This window comes from Dermacentor albipictus, chromosome 2, assembly GCF_038994185.2.
Source record: "Dermacentor albipictus isolate Rhodes 1998 colony chromosome 2, USDA_Dalb.pri_finalv2, whole genome shotgun sequence".
Lineage (NCBI taxonomy): Eukaryota > Metazoa > Arthropoda > Arachnida > Ixodida > Ixodidae > Dermacentor > Dermacentor albipictus.
Window position 1 is genome coordinate 162037381 of NC_091822.1, and position 19870 is coordinate 162057250.

Consider the following 19870-nt stretch of genomic DNA (forward strand, 5'->3'; position numbering starts at 1 on the left):
TATATAGCGCAACGAGATACGGACCCATCTGAAAACCGATAATACTAACACGTGTACTTATCTTTATCGGGCGACCACGTTTCGCCGCCTAACACAAATGTTGTCGCACAGCGCTTGACGCGCCTGCACGTATCCGAAGTTTCTGGAAAATCATCTATCGATGATTCTATCCGCTGTCTGTTGTCGCCGAACCTTATGTTATCTGGTTTCATCGCGTGACGCGAATGGAGTAGAACTTTGTGGAAGACACGCGAGTCCAAACGATTAGTCCGGAACGTTCGACGACTACTGTATAAGAGCCGACGCGCTCGACCCGCTGATCAGATTTTCGACGATCGCCGACCGTGTTCGCCGCTATCGTTGTGCTATAAGTGTAGCCTGTTTTTGTGGGCACAGGTTCGCCCAATAAAACTTAGTTTTGTCGTTCACAGTATTGCTACTGTGTTCTTCAACGTCATCACCACGTGACAATACGATAGAAAATCACTTCCGTGTGGTTGGTGCTTGTTCACAGCGCAGCGTCAACATTGTTGCGACGCTAAAGACTGCGAAAAGTGCGCGTAAACAAGTGGCCGCAACGAAGCCAGCGTTCCTGTGGCACCTCTGACAGGTAGCCATGACAAGATGTTATGCTACCATTATATTAGTAACGCATGCGTTTAGCGGTGATTTCGACTGCCAAGCACGGATAGCGAAAAGCTCAAATGGCTTACACATCATGTCGAGGCCGTGTCCACCGAGCTGTGTCCTGACGTCGTGCGCTGGGGATGACAGAAAACAGACGCGATCGGTCCGTTGCAGACGCTCAAGCGAACACGGTCGTTTTCTTCTTCAAGAGCGGCGCGAGCTTCGATCGAAGCAGACGAAAAAATAATGACAAGAAAAAAATGGCTGTGGCTTAGCTAAGGTTAAGCCCAGGATGCGAAGCATACTAGCCTTTATTTTAACGCGACAGCGTTAAGGAGCTCGTGTCGCAGAAAAGCCGGTGTCGTCGGCGTCGGCTCAGGCGTGCGGCGCTTGCTCAGGCGCACATTTCGTTGTCGCGCCGAACGCTGCGTTGCTCGACGCTCACCGCGTCCGATGCGGGGCGCGTAGTCGCTGCGCCGTAGCAAAGCCACCTAGAAACAGTCTCTGTAGCCCGCCGCAACCTTCGCTTCTCATTCCAACGAGCAGCTCTGTCTCCAGGAGGCATCTCACTTCGTGAGTGTCTAGCAGAGGCAAGCGCAGGTGCTTATATACCGCCGCGACGCCGCGAGCGACGGCGCGAGTTGGAGCCCCGTTTCTCCTCTGTCGTGACGTCACGGTGTCACGTGGTCAGCCTTGAAGGCGACGGCGCGAGCGACGGCGCGAGTTGGAGCCCCGTTTCTCCTCTGTCGTGACGTCAGGGTGTCACGTGGTCAGCCTTGAAGGCGATGCCGCGAGCGACGGCGCGAGTTGGAGCCGCGTTTCTCCTCTGTCGTGACGTCACGGTTTCACGTGGTATTGAAGGCGACACCACCGCGCCTGAGGAGCTGGGTTGAGCTCTAGTAATATGCTTCGCATAAAAGCAGATAACCATTGTTTGCCGGAAAGGTGGACGCTTTTCGTCCAAAACCGACCATTCGCGACTGCTGAAGAACGGTCCCCTCCAGACCGGACTCGATCGCGCAACCTCCGCGAGTGCGCCGGCGTCAAAGAGCCCGTTGTAGGTCGGGGTGTTTTAAGCCGCAGAAACTGGCCTCCACGCACCCTCACGAGAAGGCCCTGGCCACGTAGTGAGCCAGGAGGCGTCGGTCCAGCTCCCGCACCAGCGTCACCGCGCGCTTCACGTGCGGCAGCATGGTGGGCGACCAGGCCTGCACCAGCTGGCCGCGGGTGTGGCGGCCGGACAGTTCGACGGCCACGCGGCGATCGACGGAGTCGACCACGGACTCCGGCGACAGCGCCGCCAGCACGGCGAGCGCGTCGCCCACGTTGAGGCCTTCTTCTTCGGCCGCCCCGCAACACCGGCGGGTGTGCCGCGTCACGTCGGCCAGGAACTGCGCCCTCGAGCTGTTCTTGAAGACCACGTCCTGGTAGGCGGGCTGCGCCGTAAGGCACGGTGAGTGAGCACGTGAAACAACTCCTAAAGGGAACACTAAAGCGAAACACTAAATCAGTTTAGACTAATAAAGCATTGTTTGAGGACCCTGCGGGCCGTCATTTCAAAACGATAGTGCGATTGTTAGATGAGAAAGCGAAGGTCGAAGGATATCAGTATTTGAATTTCGCGCCGAAACCTCGACGCCGGCACGTCAGTATGACGTCAGCGATTCCAAAGTATGCTTTTGCATTTTCGCCGCATTGTCTGAGTAAAGGTTTTCGACACTTGCCATGTTTAATATTTCGTTCCTTTAGGACACAGTGTAGTCAGCCCGTACCACAATATAATTGGGCAGGCCCTAGGAGATGCCATCAAAATCCATGACGTGACAGCCATCAGGTGCGGGAACGTCAAGGAGGCGTCGCCATCCGTCTTTCGTTCTTGCGCTTTTTCTGGCCTACCGAGGGTCTTATCGTGGTAAGATTGGTGTTTTTGGTGCCGTAGAAAGGTAATTTACTGATGCAGAAAAAGTCATTTTTCTCTTTAGTGTCCCTTTAACTTGTCAGTGGGAAAATTTATATATGCCTCAAAGCAGCATCTGCGCAGGCACAAATTACTTTCTTAACAAAACATGTCATGAGAAGCCAACAAACAAAGACACCAAGGAAACCGTAGAGGAGATTACTTGTACTTACTAACTGAATTAAAGAAACGATGAATAATTGCCAATGAAAGTGGATGAAAAGAACAACTTGCCGCAAGTGGGAAACGATCCCACGTCTTCACATCGCGCGCCTACGGTTTCCTTGGTGTTTCTGTCTGTTGGCTTCTCGTGATATGATGAATAAAAATAGGGCCCCTTGGTTAACTCCCTTTCTTCTCTTTCTTAACAAAACGTCGTTTTATGCATTCAAGCAGGAAAGTAATTGGAACGCCAATGCATTTCTCCGCAAAGTTCGGGAATAAACATCTCGCAGCTGGTGTCATCCTGAGAATTCGTTCCAAATGGATCCGCCCTGCGAAATCCATGGCTAGAATTTGTAAATTGCAATACGACCACAAAGTAATTAGTTAAGAAGTTAATTACTCATTCTTTTAAGAAATAGTCGATAATGCATTTCAAATTTTTGTGCAAGTATTGCCCGCTGCTTCGAGTAGACCACCTCATGAACTAGAATTGTGCTATCTGCCAAAGGAAACCTTCAAGAATCTTGAAAGTGATCGCTGACAAGCCCTCTATAATGCACTCTAGTTTTCAGTACTAAAACTTGCGTATAGTGAAGTAAACACACATGTGTATTGTGATTTTCATTTGCATATATTTATCTCTCGTTCGAGCAGTTTCACTATTCATGCATAAGTGTGGCTCAAGCTGATGCAAAAAAAATGTAGTCATTGAGAGTTACTTCATGCAAACGAGATGTATATCTAAATGTTCACGTTATACGTTCAATGACCCGTGAGGGTCGCTTAGCGGCTATATGGTATTGTGCTGTGAAGGACGAGGTCGTGGGTTTGACTCCAGGCCGCGATGGCAGCATCTCCAGGGAGGCCAAAATGATCGTATACTTAACCACACGATTAGATGCATCTTTAGATTAGAGCATCTAATTAGATGTGCAACGTGAAAAACCACAGATGATAAAAAAATGACCAAGGAGTCCCTCGCTACGGCGTGTCCCATAATCAGATCCTGGTTCTGGTGCGTAAAAACCCCAGAATTTAACTTTTATATTTTCAACGCCAATTATGTTGCCAATTTATTACTTTCAATACTTGCCTAAATAAGGGCTGCCCAGTTCAGCACATAAGCATTTATGTTTGATCAGTTTGACACAACTGTAGAAGTAAATTAAGGGCATTAAAACTATTATGATGGCGCGAAAAAAAATGACTAACCCTTCTCCTAGCGGAAAATAGGGTTAAGCGAAGCTTGTCCTGCGTGCACCTGACCTTCGTCACGGTTGAGTAACCCAGACGTAACGGTGCCGGATTGCTTCGGTCTCCCGTTCCCTGATCTCGGGATCTTCTTCTCGTTGCTGCCGTATTGCCTGGGCTCGGGCAGCTCTAACGGCTGGATTGGCGCGCCGACGGCGAACATTTTCACAGGCGAGTGCTCGTCGCCGCTCGTCGAAGGCTGCCAGTTCCTCGGGGGAACGCACAACGCGTGGCCGTCCCATCCGTTTTCCGAGACTGAGCTGAACGGAAACGCAGCCGGTGCAGCACGCGCGAAACCAATTCCTGCCCTTTCACTCCCCGGCTGAAGGGAAACGACTCTGATTGGTTGCGCGCGTGGCGTGAGCGCGCGCCTACGCAGCTGGAATCCTTGCCAATGACTCCCGCTCCGGCGCAGATGCAGATGTAGACTCATCAAAGTGCCCGCAGTTGCTCTGCTCCGGGAGTAAGTGGGTTATTTAGCGTGACTACGATAACGCCACTTGTGAGCCAATACAAGCTTCGCTTCAAAGAAAGAAAATTTTGTCATGGCCCGGCAGAAATCGAACCTGTCACCAGCACCTTCCCAGGGCAGTCTACCAAGTAGGCTAAGTAGAAGGTTAGAAGATGGCAGGACGAGTGAAAACTAGCCGACATGTAATAATAATGCTGATGACATCGGCAACATTTCTATGGAAACTAAGATTTAAGCAGGCAAAATTTAGCATTCAAAACGCTTCCAGCGTCTGGGGTTATACCATGCTTGGATTGAACCTGGTCTGTGTTTCTTACCCATGGAAGCATAGACCGAAGGGATGTTTCCCATGGCACGATGATGACCGGACACTGCGCCCTCTGGAGGACGATGTGCGCAGCTTCAGGGTCAGTGTGGAAATTGAACTCCGCACCCGGCACAACGTTACCTCTGCCTGCGGTAAACGCAACGTTGTTAGACAACAGTTCCGCAATGCAACAACAATGCGGAGGTAATGAAGAACTGCCCTAGCAAGTCTCTGGCCTTGGGAACTACAAATAGGGCTCCAGTGGCCGGAATAGGTGCGCTCTATTACCGCCAAATGCAGAAAGTTCCATCCTTGTTACTGAAAATGAACATGATTAAAACATGGGTGCGCATATACAACTCAAGAAAGAAGTATCTCAACAATACGAATACATGTCCCGTTAAACTGATTCTGACAACAGGCTAGGGCCATATAGTTGCAAACTTGAGAAATAACTTCATGTGACAAGCTGAAGCTCTAGTTGAAATAAAATAAACGAAAGAATTTATAGACAAAGCACCGCCGCTCGCGACCATGTCAATTGATGAGCAAGCGGTAGCATTTAGTGGCCTCATGGGGTTGCTTTAGCAGCTGCATTGCATAGAGGAAGGAATCTGATATCTGGCGCAACTAAAAGCAACAAAGAACGGCAGCTTAAAAACTGCGTAAGGGATGCTCTTTGCCCTAATTCATGAACGAGTAAAAATAGGGAGTTTCAGATTTCGCGCACGTAAGCGGGGTGTGGCAACCCGAAGCAACCTTTGCGTACACAAAACATCATGCCCGGCTTGCGTTGTGGTCCTTTGTATACATTCTTGCGTTCTTTTGAAATCCCGTCGGTTTGCGTCCCCTAACTTTGCGTACGCAAAATTTAAAACTCACTAATATAAGCATAGCAAGAGGAAGCTGGCTTATGTAAAATGCCTTCCTGACCTCATAGTCATGTTACCTCCTAGTTTATTTTCTGTTCTTTTTTTCCCTCTTTTTTCACGGCCACTGCCCGAAGATTCATTTTCTGAGATTTCAGGATATGTCTCTATTCGAAGCAATGTATATTTCACCATTATACTCTGAACGAACAACTGATTCTTGCTCCCCATTGTGTGTCATGTCAGGTCATCGTCACAAGGTTGGAATTGCACCATGGACCCACCGCGGTGGCGTATAGTGGCTTGGGCGTTGCGTCGCTAAACGCGAGGACGCGGGATTCCGGCTGCGGCGGTCCCATTTCGACGTGCACGATCGAAATGCAAAAACACCCGTGTATACCGCATGCATTGGGTGCACGTTACAAAACCCCGGGTGGTGAAAATTAATTCGGAGCCTCGAAACGCGTGCGTCGTAATCATACGGCGGTTTTGACACGTAAAAAAAGTCCAGAATTTAATCTTTAGTTACGTCATGAAAAACTAGAACGCCTTTTTATGAGTCATTCGTAACACCAATATCCGAACGTTGGAATCATCTGTGCACACTGCCGTCATGGCTGACAAAGAAAATCTTCAAGAATCGCTCAGCTAGGACTGTATAGCAAAGCCGTTTTTCTGCACACTAATTCTTGTTTGCTGATTTTTGCTTGTACGGTCCTTTTCGGGCAGACCGTAACCGCGGCCCTATGTAACAAAGTAAACAAAAGAACTGGATATACACCTTGTGTGTTGCCACCCAAGATGACCATCTCTCGCAGGTCTTCGGTGAAGTGCGGGTTCACCAGGAGAGCGATGGCCGCGTTAGTCAGTGGTCCGAGCAGCACCAAGGTGAGCTGTCCGGGTCTCGCCCGCGCGAGCTCGAGGATCTTCAACGCCGCCGACGCGCCGTCGTCTCCAGCGGTCACCGCGGCATTCACCCCGACGTCGTAGTGCGCGGACACCTCACCGAAGCCGTCGTGACCGAAGTAGTGCTCCTCGTGTTTCCAGTCGCCGTCGAGGGGTCGGTCGGCTCCTCGGTAGACGGGAATCTGCGGTAGGCGCGCAACGAGCTTTGTAGTTTTTATTAACCTTGCCTGGTGCATTGATACCCTACGGGAATCGTGTAACGCTTTGAGAGCAGTGTTGGACGTACAGGAAAACAACAAAACCAAGAACCAATCTCGGAAACTAAATCGATATCCGAATGATAAACACATTACATATGCCTATATTGGGCAGAACACCGGCTTAACTGTTGTCAATCCTTATGGGCCTACACATAGGTGCGCACTCAAATTAGGCCTTCACGGCTGCACCTTTGAAACTCCCCTAAAGATACATAACATTTTTAAGTGGCGTGTCAATTCATGGCTATTGATCACGCACTGTGATTCCCAAATCAGAAGTTGCAATATGCATATTTTCTCTACCATATACCGAAAAAGTGAAGGTTAGCAGTCATTTAATGCGCAAAACTGCATTAAGAATTACTTCTCTTAGCTTTCTACTTCTCGTTAAGACGCAGTGAATTTAACTTCTTCATTTCAATAACAGTTTTTCGGACCAAGAATGGTTAAGATTTGAACGGCTCAGTTCAATGCATAATACGATCAGGAGAAGAAAGCACGCCACAAACCCCGACGAAGTTTCACAGTTGACGACAGCAGGCATATACCTTTGTAATTTGCTATGATGTGTCATATTTTGTTCATTTGGCGTTCAAGAACCATAAATTTGATGCTTGTAAGATATGTTCTATGATCTATTTTCACCGATGTCACGTGAGTTCAATTTATTCGTAAATTAACGTGGTGACTGAGTCCACCTTATACAGTTGTTCTATATCGAGACAAACTACGGTTTTCACCAGGCCGATTTTTCCGGAGAACGCCACTTCAGATTCTCAGGGAAATCGTCACTGGGGAAGTGCCAGCAGCTAATTACATACTTCGCGGAAAACTAACGAAAGACAAGCTGCGCTACAGCAAAACAAATTTTTAGTGTACCATTTCATCAGGCTGCCGAATTGGCAAGCATGCAGTGCCACATAAAAAAAAATCTCACATATAAGAGAGTGAAAACATAGGTTCGTTGGGAAACGCATAATTAAAGAAAAAAACAGGTTGCAGACACACACAGCTCTGACATACCACAAATTAATTATGCCTGCTTCTATGTTTAAGCACAACAGAAGGGGCCAAGCGAGTGGTCCTAGCAACAAGGCAGTACCTGAATGCTCACGCTTTTATCCGTCTTACGTACCCGCGTTGCACGTCTGCAACGCCTTACCTGCAACGTCTGCAACGTCTGCAACGTTGCACGTCTGGAACGCCATTCACCTTACGTACTGCCACAACCTCTCACGGCATCACGTCGGACCAGGCGAAACTTCTTGCAACTTACGTCTGTTCTGCCGAAGACCCGAAGCACGCGCAGCGTGTTGTTTCGCGCAGAGTCCACCCCGGTGTTGCCAGCCACCGTAGTAATGGCCGCCACGTCCGCACCAGGGCCTAAGGCGAGACCGATGGCCAGGGCGTCGTCTACGCCCGTGTCCACGTCCAACATAAGAGTGGGCCTTGTCGTGGTCGAACCAACCCAGGCCGACTCATTGACATGGCAGGATGCTCCCAGCGAGGCAACAAAGAACCACACGATTTTCGGTGTCATCGGATTCTTCCGGCTTTGCGAAAGCTAAACGAGTGAAAATAGAATTGACGTGAGAAGGGGTGGGTGGGGGAGGGGCAGCTTTGCGGTGTTTGGAGGAGTTGTCTCGAACTCCAAGTTCACTAGAAGAAAGCCTCGACCGGTTTCCTGTTCTTCTCTTCCAGTCTTAGACTGTCCCAGACGCGCTTGTTAAAGCGAAGTCAGCAAACACAGCTCGCTGAACTAGACGATCTCTAAAATTCCGCACAAGTTGGGCAACTTGTGGCGGGGGACCAACGACTTGCAGCTGAATCCCGAAAGCTCCGCGCAGGTCGCGAATTTCTCCACTCCTGTCCGTCAACAGCGCGCCCCGGACTTCCCTCCAAACAGAAGGTCGCACGGAGAGTACAGCGGAAGCATTAAGTTTGTCACCACCGGCGGATTGCAGGACACTGGAACGTTGACTTGGCTGGAATCGTCTGCTACATGTCCCGTCGGCTTTTCGTCTGCCCTTCCTTCCTATCGCTATGTTTTTAGCGTTTGTGCCGGTTTTCTTATCTATCCGCCATTGCGAGATAAAACTGAGCCGATACCCTAAATAGCGCCTGGGTTTTTGTGAGACGGTAAAAAAAAAAGGAAACTCGGTTTGTATATTAAAAGGCCGCGATAGTGGTCGTAGCAGCTTGGCGTCAGCGCCTGTAGACCCTACGTGATAAGGCTGAGTGCTGAAGCGCGCGTTCTGCTATCAGGAGTGATAAGTTAAAGAAAAACAGTTCAAGCGCACCACAATGATATCACTGCGAATACACACAGCACCCTAAGATGTGGCACTCATGTGACACAGAGTGCAAGCTTTTCTTTCTCCACGGCGCGTATGGCGATGTAGAGAAGCGTAGAGAAGCCACTTTCTCAATCTCTCCCTCAATGTAAGCACTTCCAGCGTGCAGAGCTCCTAGCACATCCAAACGTGTTGCTTGTATGTCGGATTATATCATGAGAAGCCAACCAGCAATGACACCAAGGGAAACACAGGTGAAGTCACTTGTACTTACTAATTGAATTAAGGAAATGATAAATCAGTAGCAATTAAAGTGGATGAAACAACAGCTTGCCGCATGTGGGGAACGATGCCACGTCTTCGCATTACACGTGCGATGCTCTTAGTTGTTTTTTCATCCACTTTCATTCCCATTAATTTACCATTTCTTTAATTCAATTTAGTAAGTACAAGTAAAATTCCCCTGTGTTTTCCTTGGTGTCGTTGTCTGTTACCTTCTCACGATATGATTAATAAAAATGGGGCCCCTTGGTTAACCACCTTTCTCTCGTTCTTGTATGTCGGATTGTAGCTTACATAAAAGATTATTCATTTGTTTATTCTAGCAAGTGTCGCAATAAACTAAAGAGTAAAAGCTGTTTAGGAAATCTCGATGTGGCCTGGATTTAATCGAAATATTCTGCAGTTTATTTTTGGTTTGTTTTTGCTGCTGTTCGTTTGTTTGTTTTGCAAAAAAACGCGCTTTGCAACGACCTTTATTCGTAAGGATATGCCTTCAGACTACGCCCGCAATGCGAAGCTATTTCGTAAGAAACGCAAGTGCAAACGCAAGAAACACAACTATTTCGTAGAGAAGTAGTCGTATTCAGCTTTAAGATCACAACAGCTGCAGCATAGAGGCCCGCCACTGTCACGTGTGATCCATACCATCACAAAAGCGGGTGCAACCTCTTTGTAGAGTTTCTGTAGGCTACTTGCCGCTCATGCCACCTTGTCGTAGATAGACTTGACCTCCCTGTATACGAAATTGGCACGATTTCTGCATACTTCGTGTGGTCTTCCCGTAGAGCTCATGATGTTGACTTTCTGAGGCCCGAGTAGCGAGACATTCTGAACACCTTGCGTAGTTGCCCTGTATAGCCTATATCCTGCTGTCTTTCTGATCTCTGGGTATACAGAAATTATGCGCAATTTGCGTAGTTACATCCGGCAGACTTTCTCAGGGTTGGGTATGCAAACAATCTGCAACTTCGTGCAGTTCTCCCGTATATAGATTATATCCTGCAGGCTTTCTGACGAGCATACCTACGCGGGTACTCTGAGACAGTTGAAAGGCAACGCTTGGGCGCTGATCAAGTCGTACGGCGTAAAGAAATGTATCACTCCGCACGTTTAAACCAAAACCACGATTTGAATTTTGAGGCACACCGTAGTGTGGCACTCAAGATTAGTTTTGACCACTAGGGGACCTTTAACGTACCCCCAATGCACGGGACACGCGTGTTTTTTTTTTTTTTTGCACTTCGCTCCCATCGAAATGCTGCCGCCGTGGCGGGGATTTGACACCGCGACCTTGCGATTAGGAGCGCAACATCTGGGACCACCACGCTCACTCCGCTTTTCTTGAGGTTAATTCGGTTACTACTATCCTGGTGCCTGTGTAATGAATTCGTCGTATGTTGCGACTACTTCCTATGAAGGTAAATTTGCGATCGAACGCGCACCTTCATTTTCATTTATTGTTTTTCTTTTCTTTGGTTGCTGGCAGTACTAGACGCACTACTTTTTCGCCGAGAATGACGTCGCTATCCGGAATCGCTGTTGCTCCCAAAGCATGGCATGGTAATTTTGAAAAATTATGCCACTGACTTCGTTATTATGTTTTTTTTGCTACCCTCAAATAACAGTTTTTTTTTTTACGCCTTGCGTTAATTTCAGGGAGACAGATCTTGTCTGCGTGAGCAGATGGGTCATCATTCAAAATACCACAGCTGTTAACTAGGCCTGTTCGAGGCTCGCAGAATCGTTGCAATATATTATTTATATAGTGTTGGTGTTCTTTGTTGTGTGCATCGTGTGCGTGTGGGATGTTCAATGGAATTCGAAATTCTGCCTTTAACAGTTTCTCGAGTCGTCGTCGTATTATGTACATTTGTCATGTCTGTGCTGTGCTTATTTACTTCCATTAACGTGCTGCGTTCGCAACATCTCAAGGTGTATGCTCTTCAAGATGTGATCTGCGGCTGTGCGCCCTTGCTCCCAATTTTTTACTCCAGGCATGGGAGGGAATTCAACTCTCTGTCCGGAAATCGCTAGAGGGCAAGCGATTTTCTACTCTGATTCTCGCCTAATTATTTCTGATTAAATGTAGGCTCCGCAAGCTTTCTACATACTGTGAGTACAGAAGTTCTATAGAGTTAAAGCAGAAAAAAAATTGACTCGCCATCCCGGCCCTGCGAAAGTCGATGCATATACAGCGAAGGTGTTGAAAACCGCCACTGCAACTGCTGAGGTGGGTGGGCAACGCTTTATTGATTTAGAGCAATGGTAGTAGTGATAATTTATAGTAATTGCAGTAATGGTGCTAATGGTAATTTTGACAGCAGTCCGCGCTGGTCGTATTGCCGTTTCTTTTCCCTTTGCCGCCCCTCGTATTCACGCTGCTCCTCGGGAGTCCTAACTATGCGTTGCCTACCCATAGCGTTGGCGCGACAACAGTAAAATCAGTTGGTAGGCTGGTTATTTTATATGCGAAAGGCACCCGCCGTGGTTGCTCAGTGGCTACGGTGTTGGGCTGCTGAGCACGAGGTCGCGGGATCGAATCCCGGCCACGGCGGCCGCATTTCGATGGGGGCGAAATGCGAAAACACCCGTGTGCTTAGATTTAGGTGCACGTTAAAGAACCCCTGGTGGTCAAAATTTCCGGAGCCCTCCACTACGGCGTGCCTCATAATCAGAAAGTGGTTTTGGCACGTAAAACCCCAAATATTATTATATGCGAAAGGCTAGTGACGTCACTCCCCACGTCGCAAGCTGCCGTCGCCGTGGCATCTTGCGCAACAGTAATCTTTACCGGTAAACGCATGCGCGGAGCGCTGCGTGCTTCGCTATGTTCTCAGGAGCTCCGTATCATCAATTATGTGGTTCGGATGCTTGTTTTGTGCTTGTTCTTTATTGAAACGGATGCTGTTGTTTAAGTTGTACGCCTGATTCTAAAGAATGTGTGAACTTTTCGCTTCACTTTGCCGAGTACTTGAAGGCGTGCGTCACCTCCGCCGCACGTCGGCCAGGTGTTGCACTACCTCCGGGGTCGGCCAACATTTTCCCCACGGATATGGACGCATAAAAGTACCGGCCAATCGGAGGCTAGCAACTTCGCTGTAAAATGAACGCCGACAGGTAGCAGGCAGGTCACAAAGACAGCAGAAAATCTGCAGACTTTCTGCACGTTTTATGCAGACCAGGTGGCACATTGCCTGTAAAATTTCGTTAAAAAGACATAAAGAGGCTTTTCGTAAGGGTATACGATCTTTGCGAAGTGGCCAATGGGAGTCGTAGTTTGTTTTACGGTTGTTCCGGTGTCTCCTTCTATAGCAGCAGCTGGTCGCCAGAAGTGGTGCGGGGCTTCTGAGATCAGTGGATTTGCTCACAGAGGCGGTGCTTCTCGTTTTGTTGCTTTTAGCCTTCTCTTCGTTGTGTCGTTTGCGCTGTCTCCTGCTCGTAATCATGAACCAACCAGCCCAAATGCGTACCCTTGTGCAGTTTATTTCCCCTTTGAATTTGTAAGCACTGTGTCCAACTTTTCATGCGTAGCTTTAAGCAGCCCTTAGCCTCGGCAGTAAGTTGAAGGCAATCGTCAATATCGAATATGAAGATGCGACTAGCTGAGTGCCTTCGAAAACGTACAAAGAAAAACGGAATGTTGTTATCGCTGCAGTTCTTCAGTGAAATGGTGCAACCCTGGGCGATCGGCCATATGAATAAGGCGGTGAAAGAGTGCCGGTTAAGATCGTGTCACTTCAATATCTCAAATTTTGACATCTGCGCCATTATTTCTTTTTTGAACATGCACACTAAGCCACACTCGAAGGAATGTATAAACTGTTGTTGAGAGCGTTCTTTGTATCTCCAGCAGACAAAATTCTAATATCACAATTATTGTTCCTTTATTCGTGTCTTTCTCTCTGTGTCCTCTCAGTAACTTCTATTCTTCATTTTTTTTCACTTCGTCTGCCCTCAATGAAGTTTAATCATCATCATCATCAATCAAACTGAATATTGCTTCGTCTGCGTCGGGGTGATCAATCAGCCTCGAATTTTATTTTCAGGATTTACTACATTATATATATATATATATATATATATTCTGACCACCAGATTCCTGGTGAGTCCCCCTTTGCAGGCATCTGCCATAATCGTTGTGGTCACTGTCATTATTACCATTCAGTATCGAAGGTCAGAGGATGTATCAAAATCATCATCGTCGTCGAATAAGGAGGCGAACGACCATGGGCTCTTCAACGATCGGACGAGACTTCTGAGGCAACAACAACCTATCTGTGCTCTTGAAGGCAATTGGACGAGACGCTGCCGGGCCTGTGTAGGAATAACTGTTTATTAGTCGTTTTCATTCAGTCTCTCCTACCGATAAGACGTCGAAATCGTGCGCGGGAGAAGAGAGGCTGAACAGCTGAGAGGAAAAAAAAGACCAGCGATCCTGTTGGTCGGAAAGCTCCACAATTTAAATCTAGTTTGGCTTTACTTCTCAGCATACGAAAAACCGGCTGCTTCTTGGCCAATCCCCCATAGTGGATATGCGCCACTGTCTGGAACACAAGACAAGCTAGAAAAATAGCTTCTTGATCTGCAGAAGTACAAGCGGATCGTTCCTAGCTGAAGCCGACCAGGTGTTTCTGTGAGTGAGTGATTGGCCAGGTTTCTCGTTACTTCAGTTACCTTTTGAGCTTTTCTCTGTGTATTGGGTCGTCAGCTTGCCGGTCCAAAACTATACCCTGGAAGGTTTCACTCGGAATGGCTTACGTCACATACATGTGGTGTTCATGCCAATCGGCTACGGGGCCATCAAAATAAAGAATGCTCAAGTGATTCACGAACAGTTGCACACAGCTACTAGCCACTATCTTCAAATTTCGGAGGTCAGATCGTTTGGTAGGAGAGGAATTATCTGCAAATCCTCAGATCTGGCTTGTGTGTCTGTCTCACTCCGATGCACAACCTTCGCGTCGTTACCGGTGAGTGCTTTCATCCTGGAGCAACTGGCATGTACGGCAGTCTGGTTGCCAGTTGGTCAGGATGAAGTTGCTCCAGTTGCTCCATGTACTTCTAGTACATGTACTAAAGGTCCTTTGCAGGAAGTACTAGAGGACTCCCAGGCAGCTGACGCGGGCATTGTTTCGGCGTAGCTGCAACACGGTGGTTGACGGCATTCGAATGCCGGCAGAGTCCATAATAGTAACATTTGCTGAAACATCCTTTCCTATTGAGCCAAAGGTAAGTCCTATTACCTATAGGGTAGATCGTTTGGAACCACGCCCTCTTCAGTGCAGGAACTGTTGGCGTTTCGGACACAGCGGCAACGCCCGTAACTCTGCCACGCGCTACCGCAACTGCGGTGCAAATCATGCATCAGAAGTCTTGCTCTTCGAAATTGCCAAGCTGTTGCCTTTGCCAGGACGTTCACGCAGCGGACGATCCACAGTGTCCAAGAAGGTCCCATGAGACCAGAATACTGGAAATTATACATCATAACAGGTGCTCCAGAGCAGACGCATATGCACTTTTAGAGCGCAGGAAACATAGATACGCTGATGCAATAAAACTTTCTGGAGATATTGTATCAAAAACTACGAGCGCATCAGTAGTCGCAGATGAGGAGAGGGCACTGAGTGGCGTACTAGATCACTTCCCGACCACCTTTTCTGTTGCACTATGTCAAGTTCCTTCGGCCAATGAATGTCCCTGAATTTTCGAGTTATAAGCTCGCCTCCTCAACCCTTTTTACCTTCCGACATACCACCCGTACCCTCCGTTTCGCGTGAATCACCTAGAATGATGCCAACCATAAATGACCTCGCCAGCACGTCTAAATCAAATGTTAGCACAGATGAAGAAATGGTGAATGTGGCTCAGAAGCGCAGGGCTTCTCATTTCTCGCCAACCAAACATGACCATTCTCAGACGAAAAGCAAGAAAGGTTCTCCGAGCATGAAACAGATTGATGTATTGAAGGAGGCCGTTGCATCTTCTCAACGAGACAGCCCACGACGCTGCGCGGCCGCTTACCGACCGCGCCGTCACTCCCGCGCAACCACGTCTCGATGAGTTGGAGGCGAACAGGGACGCCCCAGTAACCTACAGTGAAATATGGATGGATGGATGGATGCGAAACTTTAATAAGGTCCTGAGGTACGCGACTCAGCGCGCTGCGGGCCGCTCCCACGTTGGGACAGCCAGGCCTTGCCCGACCGCCGCATCGTGGGCCCTCTGGACAGCCCATAGTTGCACCCCAGCATCAGGGCTCTTGATAGCGGAGAGCCACTTTTCTTCATTGATTTCTTCTGTGCCTCGTAACGAGGGGCAACGCCAGAGCATATGATCTAGGCTAGCGATGTCATTGCAATGCCTGCAAGAACTAGTGGCATAGGTGTCGGGATAAATTTTGTGGAATAAAGCCGGGCTGGGATAAGAGCCTGTTTGCAGTAATCTGAGGGTCAATGCCTGCGCTCTATTTAACTTCTTGTGTGGAAGGGGAAACTCTCTCCTGCCGAGATAAAAGTGCTGCGCAATTTCGTTATATGTGGTCGGTTGATCTCTATTCTCCACCGCTGCGGGCCGGCGTTGGAGTTCTCCATGGTCGCGGAAAGTGAGACCTCGCGCCTTGGAGTGGGCCAGCTCGTTGAGGTTTCTGGGGCCTCCCGTGATGGATCCCATGTGAGCGGGGAACCACGTGAGAGTGTGGGTGGTGATGATTTTGCCGTCGAGGATGCGACAGGCTTCCTTACACACGGCGCCAACGCTGAAGGCGCGGATGGCTGCCCTGGAGTCGCTGAAGATGTTGGCATGTCCGTCATCCAGGAGGGCCAAGGCAATGGCCACTTGCTCCGCCGCACGCGACGACGTGCTTCGTATCGAAGCCGCGTTAACGGTTGAACCCCTGTGGTTGATTGACACCACCGTGAAATTGTCGCTGTTTCCATACTGGGCCGCGTCAACGAAGCAGCTGCCGCCAGGGAGTTCTGTTGCGCGGCGTAGGAGCGCCACCGCTCTGGCCTTTCTTCTTTCTACGTTGCGCTGGGGATGCATATTGCGCGGGGCGGGCGATATGATGATATTATCTTTCTGCTCTTTCGGTAGGCCTTGGTAGGCGTCTTCGACAGTGGCCGGGGGGACGCCCATCTCAGTTAGGAGTCGTCTGCCCGCCCTGGTGCCGGAGAGCCTGAGAATCTGTGCTCTTTCTTGTGCTTCTGCAATCTCTTCCAGGGTATTATGAATACCCAACTGCAGGAGTCGGTCGGTGCGTGTGTAGTTTGGTAGTCCGAGCGCGCTCTTGATGCCCCTCCTTATCATGGCATTTAGTTTGTCTCGCTCGGCCCTCTTCCAGACGTGCATGGCCGCTACGTACGTAAAATGGCACAACAAGAAAGCGTGGACTAGCCTTAACAGATTCTCTTCGCTCAGGCCTCTCCTTCTGTTAGCTACCCGCCTGATTAGACCGATGACGCTATCCGTCTTCTTTGCTAATTTGTGAATGGTGATGCTATTTGTGCCTGTCCCTTCGAGTGTCATTCCCAAGATTCGAATGGACGCGACTTTGGGAATGGGATCTCCGCAACTCGTGTAGAGATTAATGTCAACTTCAGGGGACGGTTTCCAGTTCTGTGGCTTGCGGCCCTTTCTACTTGGGCTGTAGAGAAGGAGCTCCGATTTCTTTGGGGAGCACCGGAGTCCCGTGTTGGTTAAAAAGCGCTCTGTAGTGTCGACAGCTTCCTGGAGAGCGGCTTCGACTTGTCCGTCACTGCCACCCGCGCACCAGACAGTGATGTCATCCGCGTAGATCGTGTGACCGATGCCCTGGACCTTGCCTAGATACCTTGAGAGGTCAACCATTGCGATGTTGAAGAGGAGTGGTGAGATGACTGATCCCTGGGGGGTGCCTCTTCTACTCAGCTCCATTGTCTCCGATTCCAAATCTCCAGCCTTGAGGATGGCGCATCGGTTGCTCAAGAAAGACCTGACGAAGGCATGGAAGGACGAGCCCAGGTCGAGCTTGGAGATGGCGTCGAGGACGAACTCGTGACGGATGTTATCAAAGGCCTTCTCCAGGTCCAAACCAAGGATGGCTCTCGTGTCCCGAGTGCAGCGTTCCAGGATTTGGATCTTGATAAGCTTCATGGCGTCCTGAGTGGAGAGGCCTGGCCTGAAACCTATCATGTTGTGAGGGAAAAGGTCGTTGGTCTCGATATACTCGGCAATTCTGTTATGGATGGCGTGCTCGGCCACCTTCCCTACACATGATGTCAGTGAGATTGGGCGGAGGTTGTCCAGGCTCGGCGGTTTACCGGGCTTTGGGATTAGTATGACCTTCGCCAACTTCCATTCTTCAGGTACAATTCCCTGCTCCCAAATCCGATTTATCTCATCTGTAAGAAACTCGATCGATGCGTCCTCTAGGTTTCTGAGAGCCTTGTTGTTAATGTGATCCGGGCCGGGTGCTGACCTACCATTGAGGTCGTGTAGGGCGCGGCGGATTTCACTGATTTTGAAAGGTTCGTCCAGCGCGGAGTTCGGCTTCCCTTTGTATACCGGGTATGCCGCCTCATCGGCCACAGTTTTGAGCGGCAGGTACTTCTTAGCCAACATCTCCAGCATGTCCTTTTCCGAAGACGACTTCTTGGCTTCGTGGAGCGCTTTAGCGAGGACACTTCTCTGGTTTGACTTGGTGCCGGAGTCGTCGAGCAAGTGTTTGAGAAGATTCCACTTCCCTCCCGTGCGCATCTGCCCGTCAATTGAATTGCAAATTTCGTCCCATTGCTGCCTAGACAGGGCTTGGCAGTGCTCGTCGATCTGCTTGTTGATCTCGGCTATCTTTTTTCTGAGCTTGCGATTCAAGCGTTGGCTTTTCCACCTCTCGAGAAGTGATTGCTTAGCCTCGAGAAGGTGTGCTAGCCTGCTATCCATTTTGTCTGTCTGTAGATCCGTCTCTATGGTTTTGGTGGTGGAGCAGACATCTTGCAGAATTAGTGCGCACCACTGGACGAGACTCTCCGGCTTTTCTCCACGGGCGGCGCGGGCCTTGCGAACCTCACGGAATTTGTCCCAGTCAGGCACCGAGAACGCCTTCTTTCTTTTCTGCTCCACTTGTAAGCTGGTGACCGTGATGTAGTGATCACTACCGAGGTCTATGAGCAGATTCGACCACATGGCTGAGCCAGCGTTTTTAACAAAGGCGAGATCCGGGACAGAGTCCCTGGTCGAGGAGGTGCCCCGTCTGGTGGGAAAGGCTGGGTCCGTCAATAGAGAGAGTCCCGCATCTCCCGCCTCCTGCCACAGGCTTCTGCCCTTGACCGTGTCGTGCGTGTAGTTCCACGCGTGAAAGGGGGCGTTGAAATCGCCGGCCACAACCAGGGGAGAGTTTCCGGCGAGTTTCGTTGCTCTAGTGATGATGGTTTTGAAACGTTGTCTGTGATCGCTCGGGCTGCTATATACGTTAAGTATAAAAATGCTAGAGGTATTGGATTGGCTTGGGATGACTTCTACTAGGGAGGTCTCCGTCTTGCTAGGCCGGACCCCTAGATCGTGTGCGACGAAAGTGAACTTGTTGCTGACTAATGTGCAGATTCCTCTGCCATCCCCACGTAGAGTAAGAGCTTTGTATCCCGGGAGTGAAACCTGATCAGTCATCGTTTCTTGCAATAATATAACATGTGGCTTTTCTTTGTGAGTGCGAACAAACTGCTGCAGGGTGCATCTTTTATGGCGGAGTCCCCTGCAGTTCCACTGCCAAATCCTAAATTGGGTGTGTGGCGCCATCCTTGCTGCATAGAGCGCCTTCCGGCGTTGCTACTAGGGTCTCGAGGGAGGTGGTTCTATTAATCGGTCCGGGAATGTGCAGTGATGGCGGCGTAGGTACCAACGCGCCATCCGTGAAGTAAACTGGACGTACGTGGGTTGACGTCATGATGTCCATTTGCTGCACCTTGGACTCTATCTCTGGCATTCTGTTTTCTAAGCATTGAATTTTGACGTTTTGTGCGTCTAACTTCTGATCCACGACCAAGAGTCGCTGATCCACTGCAGATAGTCGATCGGTAATCTTCTTGATCTCGTAGCAGATTGAATTCAACATTTCTCTGACTTCGGACTTGGCTTTAGCCGGTACATTTTCGGGCATGCTGGGAACGGCCTTTCTTTTGGCTGGGTTGCCCGAGTGGCTCGCATCCACGACCATGGGAACGTCTGTGGTTTGGGGAGAGGGGGTCCCCGAAGGGGATGAACTAGGGACTGGAACGGCGTGAGGTCCCCGAGGGGTTTGGGGAGAGGGGGTCGCCGAAGGGATTCCTGAGGGGGTTGAACAAGGGACTGGGACGTGGTGAGGTTGATTAGCCTTTCTGAGCTCTGCTATTTCGGCTCGCATTAACTCAATTATGCTGCGCATCTCGGCATTTTCTTTTCTAAGCTGAGCTATTTCCGACGAACCATGCTCTGGCGCCGCACCCCCAGTTACCTTTACGGCAGTTCTTCC

At 49.4% G+C, this 19870-nt stretch overlaps 2 protein-coding genes and 1 long non-coding RNA gene across 4 annotated transcripts in view; 1 reads left to right on the forward strand and 2 right to left on the reverse strand.

The window, feature by feature from the left end:
• Positions 1-853, reverse strand: part of LOC139056212 (nucleoside hydrolase-like) — a 28055-nt gene extending 27202 nt beyond the window's left edge. For both annotated transcript variants that reach the window (XM_070534245.1, XM_070534244.1), the window contains exon 1: positions 714-853. In XM_070534245.1, coding sequence (XP_070390346.1) covers positions 714-720 — 7 coding nt within the window. In that variant the 5' untranslated portion in view covers positions 721-853. The remainder of the gene's footprint in view (positions 1-713) is intronic.
• LOC139056217 (uncharacterized) overlaps positions 1-1839 on the forward strand; it is a 42873-nt gene extending 41034 nt beyond the window's left edge. The window contains exon 5 of the long non-coding RNA XR_011512220.1: positions 1705-1839. This is a non-coding gene — a long non-coding RNA (uncharacterized lncRNA). The remainder of the gene's footprint in view (positions 1-1704) is intronic.
• LOC139056216 (nucleoside hydrolase-like) lies at positions 979-8821 on the reverse strand. The gene is made up of 4 exons (XM_070534254.1): positions 8091-8821; positions 6430-6736; positions 4790-4926; positions 979-2063 (listed from the first exon to the last, which is right to left on the reverse strand). Exons 1-4 carry the CDS (start codon positions 8352-8354, stop codon positions 1731-1733), a joined length of 1041 nt encoding a protein of 346 aa, XP_070390355.1. The 5' UTR covers positions 8355-8821; the 3' UTR covers positions 979-1730.
• Between the last annotated feature and the right edge of the window lie 11049 nt (positions 8822-19870).